General features: G+C 33.9%; 1 protein-coding gene across 1 annotated transcript in view; it reads left to right on the top strand.

Annotated features, from left to right (window-relative positions):
• Positions 1-16308, top strand: part of LOC149802246 (pleckstrin-like) — a 74073-nt gene that overhangs the window by 41852 nt on the left and 15913 nt on the right. Inside the window, exons 7-9 of the mRNA XM_089956673.1 lie at positions 4751-4897; positions 10961-11056; positions 11958-12039. Of these exons, the coding sequence (XP_089812799.1) occupies positions 4751-4897; positions 10961-11056; positions 11958-12039 (325 nt within the window). The remainder of the gene's footprint in view (positions 1-4750; positions 4898-10960; positions 11057-11957; positions 12040-16308) is intronic.

The raw sequence follows: 16308 nt of genomic DNA, 5'->3' as shown, positions 1-16308 counted from the left end.
CCAACCATGGTCCTACCTGATAATACTATATCATATGTATTCTACAAATGGTCAGCCTTGGTCCTGATAATAATATTATATGGTACAGCACCAGGGATGAGTATGCTTTTTATTTTATGTACTGTAGTGGCTAAACTTGGTCCTGCCTTATAATACCACACAATATGTGTTGTAACAGCCAAACTTGGTCCCAATAATTCTACCTCATTTGTATTGTAATGGTGAACCTCGGGCCGGATAATATTATGTCACAGTACAACATCAGGGATGAGCTTGCTTCTCATCTGAAGATTGAAGAGGGGAGAATGTAGGAAACTTGAACTGTTGTTGTTTTTTTCCCCACCAGAATACAGGGTGATTCATTTATTAGCAAACACATCAATAAAGATGCAGATCATAATCTGACATAAAAGTCTTCATGTATTTATACAAGACCAGAATATTATCATTTTCTTGCTATACATTTCTGTATGTGATAATTTCTCTCAGGGTCATCTGAAATATTAGAACCTTATTATTAATTTGTTATATTAATATCACTTTTGAAGAGCAAAAATTGTATACAATTAACTATGACTTTACTTCATTTGGGACAAAGTTTACCACAGAAGAGAAGATATAACTTGATTGTAATTTGTAATTTAAAATCTGCAAGTAGGACACTCACTTGACTTTACATTTCACTTAAGTACTCTTTTTTAATTGATATTAAGCAGAAACAAATCTAACAAGTCCATGAAGATTACACAGTGATTTGGACAAACTTATTTGGAAATTATGAAAAAATTAAATAAATTAGTGTGAAGGATGAAATTAATCTGATATTAAGTTGAATCGAGCAAGAATGATGTTCACGGTGACTTGGACATTCTACCCTCTTATGAAGTTCTGAAATCATGTTTATGAAGTGTCAGAGTGAGAAATTATTGGGTAAAATTCTATTGAGAATGTTAAATCAGTGAGGATTCTGTTACTTGGACATTCCAGCTTCATATGAAAATTCTAGAATTATGTTCATAAACTGTTGAATTGAACTGGAGTAAGATATACAGTGTCAGTCATGGGAATCATTAAATTTATACTTTAAGAAATAAATAATCTATTTGTCATAACAAAAATTCTCAGAAATGGAATTAAAATGGATATAATTCAGCATAGAATAACATCATAAAGATGCATGAAGCTTCATAAATGTAACTAAAGACAGAAATTAACAAATAAAATAACTTATTTATCCTCATTGATCAGTGAGGGCAACACATATTTTGACCATGCAGCTCAGTTCTTTTAACAAATAATGTAACAATCACTGGGCTTAAAGTAAAGATTTTTTTCAGTGTTTTCACCAAAATAAAATTATCACTGATCTTTGCTAAAATTAAATTGAAATAAGTTTCTATTTATCGTTTATTAATATCACCTCATTACAGCAGAGACTGTGTTTCATAAATAAGATTAATTGAAAGTTGAAGTTTGTATTAATTTTCTGTGTCATCATCAAATATAGCTTATAAAGTCTCGTGATTTCTTTTTCTTGGTCAATCAACATGCAAGTGCTTGATGGAGTCTCTATGACCATCAATGATGAGACAAGATGCCCCAAAATTAGTGTCATTTCACTGACAATTTATGAGAGTTCTTACAAACATTATTAAATGAAGCACCACACACACTTTCATATTTTATCAGATAATCAGCAGAGAAAGTTCACAACATTACAGTCTTTCTGGGTCATACTTAATTCGTATGCTTTTTTCCATAATTACTGGTACTTTCTTACTCTGTCCTCTGGATCATACTTGCAGTCATGATCTCACAATTTGGTGGCAGCTGTGCACATTGCAAAAAACATTCACAGCTTTACAGTTTTTACTGCACAATGCATTGAGTGTTCGTCTATAAGGATATCAATATTTGTTAATAACGATATCAGTATTATAGTATGTTATTCAGTATGCTTTGGATTATTTATTCAATTGTCCAATTATAGCCTGACATCCTGCATCTTTTCTTATCATCAGTGTAGAAATCAATGTTCAGGACCAGTAAACCAGGCTAGTTTCACATGCACAAAGACTCTTGACAAAAGTCACTAAACTCAGAATAGCTGATCAACAATAATTCTGAGCCCAGTATTCTATAGTCTGCATATAAAATACATTAGAAATTAATAGAATTTGTATCATTTTGAAGAGAGGAAAGTATGGAAGATCCTTTAAATAAATATTTCTTTGAGCTTAAATAAACTTTTAAAGAAAAAAATTGAAAGTTTGTAAATTTTCCACAAGTTAAACAAAAATAAAAAATAATTTTTTTTTTTTAAAAAGTCAGTTTGACTGAATGAGTTGTAAGCTGCTGAGATGAATCCAGCAAGCAGCTCACAATGCCTGAAATACTTCTGATGAAACCCACAAAACACACTATCCACAAAACACTCAAAACACACTATCCACAAAACACTCAAAACACACTATCCACAAAATCCACAAAACACACTATCCACGCAATCCACAAAGTTTGCAAGAATCTTCCAGGAAGCATGAGCTGCTCAGGCAACAGTATGTTTAGTAATTCTCCACAAAGATTTTATAAGAAATTACCAAGTTGATCATTTGCACATTATTACCCTACATTATATCTGAGATAAAATCACGTCATCTCTCTTGTCATATAGTGTGTTTGCCAGTGATGCTAATAAACGTAGTTCAGAAATATTTTACTAAAGTGCTCCTGCTGAAATAAATGTTTGGCCAGTCTTTCATTTCTCTTTTTATCTCACTGCAACCAAAGGATGCAAATTTCTAATCAAAGATTTAGAATCCATGATGGACCACCTGTGATTTCTTTATTGCTTATAGCATGTCAAACAACACCCCCGTTTCTGTGCATTTAGTTTAAAGTCTCATAAAGGTAAAGTCTCCAGATTACAGACATAAAGGTAATCAGTTAGCAGCTAGTTTTGTATACATGTTAACCTTAGTCTGATTAGTAAACCATGCACCATTGCACCATTTCCATTGACTGCTGGAACAGTTCTGGTTCCCAGTATACTATATTTCTAGAGATTTCTTGAAATCAGAGGGATTTCTGGTTATCGGATTCTTTGAACATACTTTTTGTCTCCAACACCCAAAGAAACTGAGCAGTTGAAAAGGCTGCACATTTCTGGATGAATGATAATTCAAATTCTGAATTTCTCAAATGATGTTCATGGGTTTTTGCCAAATGTACATCAGTTCTTGGAAATCTAAAACAACAACTTGTATTGAGTGATAGGAAAAAAACCCAACTTGAATGCAACATAATTTTGTTTTAATTTTTTTTAATGCATTTTTGGTCAACACACACATATATGCTATGCTAGGCTAGGCATTAGGTAGAGTACGAAATAAAAATTCTCTAACCTGTTTGATAGTATTATATGTATTAAAATATTAATTCTGCCTACTATTATCAAGCATTCTTCTATTGGAATCCAGGGATAGCACTTTCCATTCTGTCTGGTATATACTTATAATTCTCTCTCTCTCTCTTTATATATATATATATATATATATATATATATATATATATATATATATATATATTGGGTTTTTCCCATACTTATCTTTGATATTTGTTTGTTTATAGAATTATGTCAGGTCAGTATTTGAAATTGAGAGGCAGTTTAAAAGGCAGTTTGGGAAGAAAAAAACTTAGGCTAGCTGAAGGAGTATGCATTCTGATGGACAGTACCAACACTAACTAATAAATGGCAGAAAACATCTCTTGCAGACATTTTAAAGGAAACCAGATTTATACTGAATGGAAGTGAACACATTTTTGTGGGATAGGAAAGGGTTGTAAGTTGTCCCCCCTCCATGTTTCACTGCTGCATTTGCTTTGTTGAAATTGGTTTCATAATTGCGAATAATTAGGTGAAATTAACATGGCTTCATTGATATCCCAAACTGAGATGTGCTGTACATAATAGTGTCATTTGTTGATTGGTAGAAATGCTTTGTTTCATATTAGCATTCAAATCTTAAATCATTGCTGTATCTTCATTTATACAAATCCATCACTGACTGCAAGTATGTCTTCTGCCGGCTTGGATACTCAATAACTGTTGAAACCTGTACACTATACTAACATTAGTAATTTGAAATTTTTTAATAAATTTGGGGTAATAATGTTATCTTATGTGATAAATTTGTATAATGTTATTAATGTATTGATTAAAAAACAACATATTCGAGATGTGAGTTTGGTGGCTTGTATATTATAAATTTAAAACTTTGTGGATGGCAGCAAATTGTTTAAATGTATATATCAGGTTTACAGAGCTAATTATCTCAAAGTTAAATTTTGTTAATTGGTTGGTCAGACTTAAGCAGTACCTTGAGCACATTATGCATGAGACATGGGAACTCAGTATTTTATCATAGGTACTGAGCCTGCAGCTTTTGGATTTACTAGTCCAGTGCCCTACCAACTGTGCTATTATGGCTTCCTTATAAAGCAGAGAATTAAGAGTTAGAGAAATTTTGTTTTCAAAGATAAAGAAGACTTTGGCAAGTATTTTAATGTAACATGGAGAATGTGCATTTACTAGAGACTGTCATTATCAGCATACTGGTCACCATTATTTTTGTCTTACTGTTATTTGCCTTTTACCTTCTGACAATGATAACAGCAGTGGAAGAGGCATCTTAATGCAGTTCTCAGGCAAAATATAGTTCTCTACAAATTGTCTTCTTACTATTGTCAGACCTCACTCAATTTGGGAGTGAAGAGGAACAGTTATTTTGACAGCTCAGACAGTGACTCCACAATCTCTGATGATGGGGAACAGAATACTGTGCAGGATAAACTAAGGAAGGGAAAAATGATCAAATGCTGTTTCCTTCTCAAAAAGGTAGTATAGTAAGATTGTTAAAAAAGTGTTTTATATTTTGCATGTATTTGTTGTCTATCAATACATGCTTTAGGAAAGTCTCAAAACAGGAAAAGAAAATTAGCGATCCTGTTTGATTAGCAGAAAATAATAGTAATTCTGTAATCACTCAATATATTGAAGGAATTTACTGGGTGTATTTCATCACCTTGTCTCAGTCCTGTTAGTGAGTGTCAGTGTCACTTTGGGCAGATATAAGGGAGTGAATGTTGAGATTTCATTTGAAGATTTTAAAGCTTTTGCAAGGCAAGTCAAAGAAAATTGTTGTGCCTGTGTGTGTGTGTGGCTGTGTGGTGTGTGTGTGTGTGTGTGTGTGTGTGAGAGAGAGAGAGAGAGAGAGAGAGGTTATAGCAAGGTTGTTTTAAGTCACTTTACCAGTACTCATACAGTACACCTCTTCCCAGAGGTGTGGGAATATTTTTGGTATCTTTATCCATATGCCAGTACTTCTTTTGTTCTTATTGTTACACTCTTTGAAGACAACCAGCATCATAGACTTTTTCAAATTGTATGAAGCAGGTTCTTCAAGTTTAGTATTTTGCAATAATCTTTGTACTTAGCAGTCTAAATTAAGTGACGGAAACAAAACTGAGAGAAACTATTTCTTGTACACATGTCTGTTCATATGTTATCCCAAACTTAATGAAATTGTCAGGAGATTTAGAAATGGGTTTCTCCCATCAGTCTGTGTGTCACATTTTCATTTCTGAAGTGTGACTCGAAACTGTACAAGAAATCTCCATTATCCACACTTTCATCTCCAGACAAACCAAACAGTTTAAGATGTCTGTATGAAATTTGGTACATATATGAAACTATTTATTTGGATATTTCATTTACTTTTCACAATTCATCAGTTTTATATTTTTAGCGTTTTCTTCCATCTGGTGATCATTGAAGTTTTTATTTGCAGAGTAAAATGAAAATACATTCAAGATATCTCTCAGAAACTTAAAACACATTAGACTAGTGGTCTAGGTGTGCCTTTTGATATTCACAGTTCATTATTTCTAGAGCAAAAATCATTCAGGATGTCTCTGTAAACATTATACACATATTAACTAGTGGTCTCGATGTGCCATTTGCTGTTAGGAATACTTCAGTTTAAATAGCCTTTTGTTTTTGTGCATAAACCTGTTGATCCACCAAACTTATTAACACTTTGTTCTTGAAGCAAGACTCATAAGCTGATCAGTAAATGTTTGGATCTCTAGGTAAATATAGATGACTAATCTGTTGAAAAATCATTACCTTCATCATCTTATTTTATCTCTGACCATCAGAAACACTTTGTTTTCTGAATGAAAAATACAAAAGTGCTGGAGATATCCAATGAAAGTTTATATGCATATTAGATTTGTGCTTTTCGAAATTCTTAAATTTCAGAATTTTTTCTCCATCTTCATTGACTCAAATTAATCAAGGGCACACACATGATGTCTATCACTTCCTGTATAATTTGTGAATGGGAAATTCCTAAATAAGAAATCTTCAAGAAATCCCACCTGTCTGCCATTATGCAATTTGACAAGTACAGTGATATAGATTACTCGATCTTCATGTTTGTTTTTGAATCATTCTGTCAGTAACAACAAGTTAACAAATTGCTTACATTTTTGAAGATTTTTAGCAGATTCCTGGTTTCTTGAAGTTTGTGAGGAGATTTTTAATGAATAAATGTTATTATTTGATTACATTCAGCTGCATTGTCTGTCTGTATGTTTTTTACCCCAGTATTAATTAGAGCTTCGCTTATTGAAGCCTTTAATAACAATATCCATGCATCCATCAGTCCATCTGTTTGCATGCACTGAAATGTTTTTAAGACAAGTTTAAATTTATTTGTTGGATTTTAACTTAATTCTGTATGCGGTTTTATATTGATGAGATCTGAATGGAGTTTCCAGCCATTAGTGGTCTCAATGTGCCATTTCTTTCCAGCCTTCTGTAATAATTTAGAAGAGTTATTACCACTGAATGCGTATTATGCTTACTTTTATTTCTTCTTCAAATACATTACCCAATCATACTAGGATAACTACTACTACCTTGCAAATTCATTCCTCCCAGATCAAAGATTTTTAGATTATAGCTAAAAGTTTTGTGCCCACCTAGGTGGCAGTTACTACTTGTGCTTTTGCCGAGTAGCATGATCATTAGGGATAGACAGGTCTTGCAAAACTCGTTCGTACAAGCAAGGACAAATCTTGGTAGTGATGAACTATGTCTGACATGGAAGGATAAAAATTTGCAAATGGTCTTTCATGATAGACTAGTTGTTGTTCTGTAGATAATAACCTATCATGGACTGAACGTATCAAACATATCAGAAAAAGAGTCAATTCAAGTTTATGGCTTCTCAGTAGGATAAGACCTTTTCTCCCTGAAAGGCACAGAAAACTATTTTATAACAGTTACATACAACCCTATTTAGACTATTGTAATACACAGTATGGGGTAATTCAAATGACATAAACATAGCAAAGCTGGCTCATCTTCAAAAAAGAGCATTGGGCTAATATCAATCCAGAAAGAAAGCAGTCAACAATTTAGCTGGTAAGTTAAAAATATTACCTATTAAAGACTGAATTGGTTTGAGAAAAGCCAAATTAATGTACAGGATATCCATAATAGTGCTCCTGAATATTTACAATCACTGTTAGCCTTACTGTGGTTCAAGTCCTACTTGGTCAACAGGACACAAATATTATCTGCAAATGGAATACACTCCAGCCCAGTTTATCTATGTTGTGGTATTCCACAGGGGTCTGTTCTTGGACCTGTTATCTTCATTCGGTACACTCAGTTGCTCTCAAGTGTCATAGATCATCATCCAGTGTCTCAACAATTGTACGCTGATGACACCCAAATACAGTGGAGCCTCGTTAATCTGGACTCCGTTTATCTGGAAACCTCGCTATCCGGACACAATTCAACGGGAATGGAATTCCTAAACGTTAATTTGCTCCGTTAATCAAGAAATCTGCGTTCCGGATCTGGAAATCAAAATCGGGGACCAAAGTGTAAAATTACATTAAAACTTGTCTCGATAATCCGGAAATAATCTGTCCAAAAATAAGAAAATTCGAAAAATCGTATGTGAAAATACAATCAGAAGAATAAACATAAAACACAGTAGTGAAGCCCTTGAGAATCTATGGTCACTATCAATAACTAAGTAGCATGACCATATTGTAACCAGCGATTGTATAAACAATGTCTGTTTTAGCTAGTCGCCGACGGGGGTGTTAATAATTAAATAAACACACTGGGATCAAATCGTCCACGCTTTTTGACATAACATATGGTAAATAAATTAAAAGTGTCATTAAGCCTCTTTGTTGTTTACCAATTGTATGTAACAATCACAGTTTATTGTTTGCTATGCAAATACAGTTGACATTTTTAAGCTGTGGACAGTATAGGGCTTCAAAGAATCCAGGCAAACAAAGGTTACAGACTTCTTCAGGAAAATTGACATAATAAATGTATGTACAGTACATACATGTACATGAACATAGTGTGATGTGTTCGATGTGTTAATTGTCTAAACTTCTATTTACTGTATATGTACTTACAAGCACGTTATAATAATGTGAAATAAACACAAATTAATAGATGTATTCATTAATTTATTTCAACCATTATTGAATATACACTACATTACATTTAAAGCTAGCATATACATGTACATATATACGGTGTGATGATATCGTAAAATAAAAAATGTGCATGATTCAATTATCCGGAAAACTTGTTAATCCTTACATATTCGCTGGGAACGAATGTGTCCGGATTAACGAGGCTCCACTGTATACAAATCTAGCCACCCAACTGAAGTTGATGCTACCATCCAAGGTGTAGAGAGGTGCATTTCTGATGTGAAATCATGGATGACTTGTAACAAGCTGCAGATGAATGATGATAAAACTGAGGCCATTCTGATCACAACACAAAGACTTTCCCATTCACATCCTTTACCTCAAACAATAAATATCAGCAACGCCAACATTACATTCACACAATCAGTAAGAAACCTAGGTGTTACTCTGGACAGTACTCTCACATTGCACCAACATGTCATGAACATATGCAAGGCTGCATATCTTGAGCTGAGATGCATCAGCTCAATTCACAAATATCTTTCAGTTGATGCCACTAAAACACTTGTGTGTTTATTAGTACTTTTAAGACTGGACTATTGTAACTCAGTTCTGTCTTGTTCATCTCAATATCTACTCCAGAAACTTCAAAAAGTTCAAAACACAGCTGCTTGGATCATTCTTAGAGTACCACGATCAGAGCACACCTCTCCGCTGCTCTGTACCCTACACTGGCTATCCATTCGATCCAGAATCAAACACAAAATTTGTTCTCTGTGCTACATTTCACTGTCAGACTCTAGTCCAACATGCCTATCTGACCTCACCCATGTGTACACACCAGCAAGATACTTATGCTCCTCTTCTGACAATCATATACTCATTATTCCCACTATGAAAACAAAGTCATATGGACAGCGTTCTTTTGCATACCAAGGCCTAGCAACGTGGAATGAATTGCCCACTGAATTTAGACACAAAGACACAGTGATCACATTCAAGAGTGCTCTCAAAACTCATTTTTTTTTTACTGCAAGAACAAACTTAAAGACCTAATAATGTTTCCGACCTGAAAGATTCTTAGCATGTTTTTTTATTTTTTTTAATGTTTTTCTAATTTCATGTTGTTTGTTTTTGTAATAATATTATTATGTTTCTTATCTTATAAGTGTTGTCTAATGTTGTAAAGCACTTAGAGCTTCTAAAGATTAGGCGCTATACAAAGTCCTCATTATTATTATTATTATTATTCCAGTATAGGCTACCTGGTAATACTCCCCACCTGCAATCCATGTCTACCAAACAGTATAAAATTCTCAAAGCAAATAAGGAGTTATTTAAAAAGAGTTTCCAATACTCTGGAACTCTGCTCTGGAATAGTATTGAAGTTGAGAATAGAAATGCACACTCTATTTCCTTTTTCCAAACCCAGTGGCTTCAGAGATACAGCTAAAATAAATAAATTCTTTTGTATGAGGGCCTCAAGGTAGATTAGTTCTTAGCTAATTGTGTTACCCTCTTTAAATAAGGTCATTATTATTATTATTATTATTATTATTATTATTGTTACATATGGTTTATACAGGTACTCTCATGGATTAGCCTAACATGCATAGTGCTGCAAGGCACTTAGGTAGGCAGATGACTCTAGCTTTTTAGCTAAAAAGTTTTAATCTGGGAGGGAGGGATTTGCGAGGTAGTAGTTCTCCTTAGGTATTATGATGTGGAAAGTATTATTGAAGAAACATACTTTACTAGAAAATATTTGAGTTTCCATTGCTGAACTTTGTCAGGAATTGTTGAACTTTACAGAACTTGGCATGGAGTTCTATATTGTTGAGACTTGATTGAATTTGAATTCAAGCTTTCCAGGACTTCATTTGACTGGAATCATCTGATCATCTCATACAATCCTCATGATTTTCTGCGGAAAAACTTTACTGGGCTTTTTGGATTTCAACCAGATTTATGTGGTTTTATATGATTGCCATCTTTCCAAGACATCATTTACTGAATTTATGACCCCTGATTGTTGTTCTCTTGACATGGGTTTCTGTTGCACCCATTGCTAATAGCTCTAGATTTGTTTGTTTTATAATTTGCCATAAATTTAGCTCGTTATGTCAAAGTATTAAATGTTTGTGGGAGAATTAACATTTGATCATCTAATTTCAATCTGTAAGTCTCTGTTGGGTTTCTTTATAGCCTGTTCTTGTTGGTTTGCTGACCATGCACAGAATTTAAATATAATTGACAAAATTTATGTCCATGTGACTTTGTTATGCCTACTTTTCATTTCACTGGCAGCATTGGTTCATATAGCAGACCTTCAGTTTGTTTTCACTTAAAAGTTCAGCTACAGACTCACAAGGAAAAGGAAAACAACAGTGATTTTAAGGTTCAGAATCATTTTCTTTTTCAGAAATCCCTTAGAAATGGTTGGAGAGTTGTAAGGGTTTGTACCAGAGAGAACCCATCATCACTGGAATATGCTGCCGTTAAAAGCATACTTGCCAAAGTAAGCAAAAGCTATCTTTGTTCCACTTTCAAAGTTGATTTTATTTTATGGGCAGTTTATCACTTGTTTAATTCTTGAAGGAATATTGTTTTATAATCATCCTTTTAGACATGTAAGTTTCAGCCATGCTTATAAATATGAAATAATACATACATCTGTTATATTCAGGAATGTGCTGTAAAATAATATCTCCCATAAAAAATAAGAAACACAATGTGACTTTCCTAAACCGGCCCCCACTCATAAAGGATGTTGTAATACAGTTACACTCATAAAGGATATTGTAATACTGTTATTAGCTGTATATGCTGGCCACCATAATAGAATGTCCTTTTTTGAATTTGATAGTGTCCAGAATTATTATTTATTTTGATTAGAAACATGTTTCAAATATTGGAAAATATGGACCAGATATTAAAAGTAATATTAGGTCCAAAGAATAGATTTATGTTGACAGAGAAAGTTAGTCTGCTAAATTAAAGGCATGATCTTTGCAATGACTGATTCATTACTAGAACAAAATTTGTGGAAAGACCTTGGTCGTTTACCCCAGATGCTTACTGTATTACACAGTCTATTTTATTTTTGATTATACAACAAAAATGAGTAATTTAGTTTAATGAGTGAAACATGTGTGGCCATTAGTGCTTGGTGATTGGAATAAAACCGAAATTTCTTTTTTTTAAAAATGCAGATAAGAATGGACAGCTGTTAGATAGACCATGTCGGGTTGTGAAAAAATGTATATTGCCTTTGAAGTACAAATGAGTTTGCTATTCACTGTCCTGTCAATGAATATAGTGTCCCAAATGCTGTCAAATTCCTTAATTCTTTTTAAAGTTATGGTCTGTAGGTTGAACTGAACAATACATCAATTTAAATAAACCAACCATTTCTTCAGGAAACGTCATCAGAAGCAGTGCCGGGTAAGATATGGAACCTAAACTGCTGTTTCCTTACTAGCTCCAGCAGAGGAAATACAGGTAGATTTAAAATACTGTGAATTTATTGCTTTTATGTATGATAGATTCTATTAATACAAGACATCCAGAAATAAACATGGCTTCAAATGCATGTTGTAACAGCAGTGTGTAGTACCTGCCCATCCTGAATATAGATTGTAGGCTATACTTTTTGTAACTGTAGTGTGCAGGACCTGCTCATCCTGAATATAGATTATAGACTATACTTTTTGTAACTGTAGTGTGCAGGACCTGCTCATCCTGAATATAGATTGTAGGCTATACTTTTTGTAACAGCGGTGTGTAGGACCTGCTCATCCTGAGTATACATTCTAGGCTATACATATTGTAACAGCAGTGTGTAGGACCTCCCATCCTGAATATAGATTGTAGGCTATACTTTTTGTAACAGTAGTGTGTAGTACCTGCCTATCCTGAATATAGATTCTAGGCTATACTTTTTGTAACAACGGTGTGTAGTACTTGCCCATCTTGACTATAGATTCAAGGTTATAATTTTGTGACAGCAGTGTTTAGTTTCTACCCATCCTGAATTAAGAATCTGGGCTATGTATCGTGATATGATGGTTTTTATTTCCTGCACTAAATATCCCAATTTTGAAGAAAAAAGAAATCTTGTTTTGTTGTGAATCAGCAATAATTATTAAAAATATCCTCATTCACATTCAAAATGCAGTCACTTTAATATACATTCTTTTTGGAGGTTCATGTAATGTGTGTCAAAATGTCTTGGAGTATGTTTTTAACAATCATGCCCATATTTGGCTATCTTGAAAATTATGGTGATTTATACAGAAAAGCAAACAGTTTCATTAGAAAAAGTATTTTATAGGTTTGACTGGTCAGAGACCAGAACAGCTTATGGGATAATCTGTTATCCATCTTCTATCCATTGTCTGTTTCTCCATCTATTAGCAAAAGTTGGTTACTGGTACTCCATCTGTTAGCAAAAGTTGGTTACCGGTGCTCCATCTATTAGCAAAAGTTGGGTACCGGTACTCCATCTATTAGCAAAAGTTGGGTACTGGTACTCCATCTATTAGCAAAAGTTGGTTACCGGTACTCCATCTATTAGCAAAAGTTGGGTACCGGTACTCCATCTATTAGCAAAAGTTGGGTACTGGTACTCCATCTATTAGCAAAAGTTGGTTACTGGTACTCCATCTGTTAGCAAAAGTTGTCTACTGGTACTCCATCTATTAGCAAAAGTTGGTTACTGGTACTCCATCTATTAGCAAAAGTTGGATACTGGTACTCTATCTGTTAGCAAAAGTTGGATACTGGTACTCCATCTATTAGCAAAAGTTGGTTACTAGTACTCCATCTGTTAGCAAAAGTTGGGTACTGGTATTCCATCTGTTAGCAAAAGTTGTGTACTGGTACTCCATCTGTTAGCAAAAGTTGGGTACTGGTACTCCATCTATTAGCAAAAGTTGGGTACTGGTACTCCATCTGTTAGCAAAAGTTGGGTACTGGTACTCCATCTGTTAGCAAAAGTTGTGTACTGGTACTCCATCTGTTAGCAAAAGTTGGGTACTGGTACTCCATCTATTAGCAAAAGTTGGTTACTGGTACTCCTTTGAAACTAATTGGAAGATTTCCATGAAACTTTACAAACACATTCATCCCATGGTCTAGAAGGTTCTAAATGAAAATGGTGTTGCTCAGATGTCCAATATAGCCACAACAGCAGTCATCTTGAAAATCCTTTTATTACTATTCCTCCAGAATGGATGGTTATATCAACATTAGTTTTCAGTAAAATATGATGATGTCTAGTTGGTCCTAAACAAAAGAGGTGTCAGTCTAACTCATCATATGGCAGTGTTGGCAGACACCTTGAAAATCTTCCTATTGCTACACTCTTGAAAGGAAAGTCATATCAACATTAGATTTTCACTAATAGACTTCGTGTCATGTCTATTTGGTCCTAAGTGAAAATGGTGCCAATCTAACATTCAGTATGGCCACTACAGATGGTCGTATGAACTGGGGGTTTTTGCTGAAAGAGTTCTTGTGATGTCAAGTTGCTTCTATATGAAAATGGTACTAATCCGACATCTATTGTGACTGCCATGTTGAAAATATTGTTATTGCTACTCCTCCAGAATAGATAGTCATACCAACATGGGGTCTTTGCTGAAAGGGTTTTTATTATGTCTGGCTTGTATGCAATTTGCTACGTATATCTGATTTAATTCATATTTATTTTAATTTAATTGTTTGTCAGTTTTAAATTTTGTATTCTATTATATGCTATTAAGATGTAAATTTATTCACTGGAGATGATATTTTTCCAGAAAATCAGTTGACCAGAATTATTCTTTCGTAAAGACCAGGTGTTGACTAGATCCTGACCTTGATTCAAAATTAGTAGCAACCACGTAAATAAGTTCTATTTTTATTTTAAAATGATTGGTTGTTGTCGAGGTCATGATTTAAGATGTAAACATTTTTATTTTTTTTATTCTCGGAGTAAAATCATTGATCTAATCAAGGCCATATTCTGTGTATGTGAATTTTTTATATGTAAACACGGTCATGTGGCCCTGTGTTTTGCAATTCCAGTTTTTCCATTACTGTGCATTTGTTAGTTTTAATAGAGATGCATAGAGAGAGATTTCTCAGTTTTGGGCTTCTTACACTGATGTCAAGTTATTTTGTTATAGCCAGATTTTGAGTTATAATTTTCTTCAGCTCAGTTGGATTTCAAAAGGATTAATTCTTTTTTCTCTGGAAATATTTTGAGGAGTGCTCACACAAAAATTTTGGAAAGACATTGCTTACAAATTTAATTTGGATTCCCAACACTGGAGTGTCATTATTTGTATTTCAACAAAGAATTGTCAAAAATAACACAGTACAGACTACAGCATATGTCTTCATCATCCATCTTGGATTTTCCATTATTTTTTGGGATTATTCTTGGATTATTTTTGGATTTGAATCTTGAAACCACAAGTTTTTCTCCTTTTTTCATTTTTACAGAATTTTTCCAAGGAAATAAATTATTTGTTAAGTTTAAAAAAGCTTTTGTTTTCACTCGTTCTGTGTTACTGTTTTTTAGAGCCTAAACACGTAGCAAGGTAAAAGGCCAGGTGGTCAGTTATAAACATCCACCCCATTTCACACATTACTTAATTGGCTGACAATTACTAGGGTGATATTTTGAGTCCTTTGAAGACTCTTGTGGAGGAGCCCATTATGCTAATTTGCAGAGGTAAAGTTCACAAAATGAAACAGCCTAATTCATTTTAGGTTATTGGTAAATCAAAGAGATATGTGTTGAAGAACAAAGCTGTTGCACATCATTGCCTTGAATGAGAATGTTTAAGCCATCCTTATTTGAGACTGATGATTGGCAAGTCTCTTAACTGTAGCATTGTTTCTTTAAAGTCGGATTTTACTCCATGTGTTAAATTACTCCATGTGTTAAATCATAGTATGATTATTTCAGTCAGAATAGTGTTCGAGTGTGATTAAATTTTAATGCATTTAGTGTGATTAAGAAAGCAACATGCTACCTAGGAAGCAAAAACCACCCATGAAAACTAAATTTCAGAACACCTGTTTGATGGAGTTTGACTGTGAAGCACAGCAGGAAGGGGGGGGGGCATTTTAATATTTTGCACATTCTGTAAAAAAAACTATTGATTTACCTCATTCTGGAGTGTATGACACCAGTTGAAATAGCAGCACTATAAGTATGTAACATTGAGACAGACAAAGAACATATTCGACATGCCGATTTGACCATTCAGATTTGTTCGTTTTATTATTATTATGTTATCTTAATCTTGTTAAAATACCAATTATTAATTGACCCATGCTTTTCAGGATGATTTTAGCCATGAAATAGACTAATTGAAAGACAGTAATAAGCATATGCTCATATTTGCACAGTCGATTTGTGTTGATAAAATACTAACACCCCTACAGGACAAGGTGTTTATTTGTGCTGTATTACCTGAAGGCCCTCATGAAACTTTAAAATTGTATTGCCTCCATTTCCCCAATGAAGTGGTCAGTCCCAAATGTGATTTATATTCTTTTTTTTCAAATGGAGGCAGATGTGATATATATTAATCTCTCTATAGAAACATGCCAATCTCATGGTAAACTGCTTTGGATACAGTTTTGACAATGTTAATGACTGCTCCGATGGCCTAGTGGTTAGAGCGTCCACCTCGGATGCAGGAGGTTGTGGGGCGATCCCCAGTTGAGTCATACCAAAGACTTAAAAAATGATACTAACAGCTGCCTCACTTG

The sequence above is a fragment of the Sinohyriopsis cumingii genome, chromosome 4 (assembly GCF_028554795.1).
Source record: "Sinohyriopsis cumingii isolate HCF-2022 chromosome 4, ASM2855479v2, whole genome shotgun sequence".
Taxonomy (NCBI): domain Eukaryota; kingdom Metazoa; phylum Mollusca; class Bivalvia; order Unionida; family Unionidae; genus Sinohyriopsis; species Sinohyriopsis cumingii.
The sequence above is the reverse complement of the archived record's forward strand: the minus strand, read 5'-3'. Positions and strand labels throughout refer to the sequence as shown.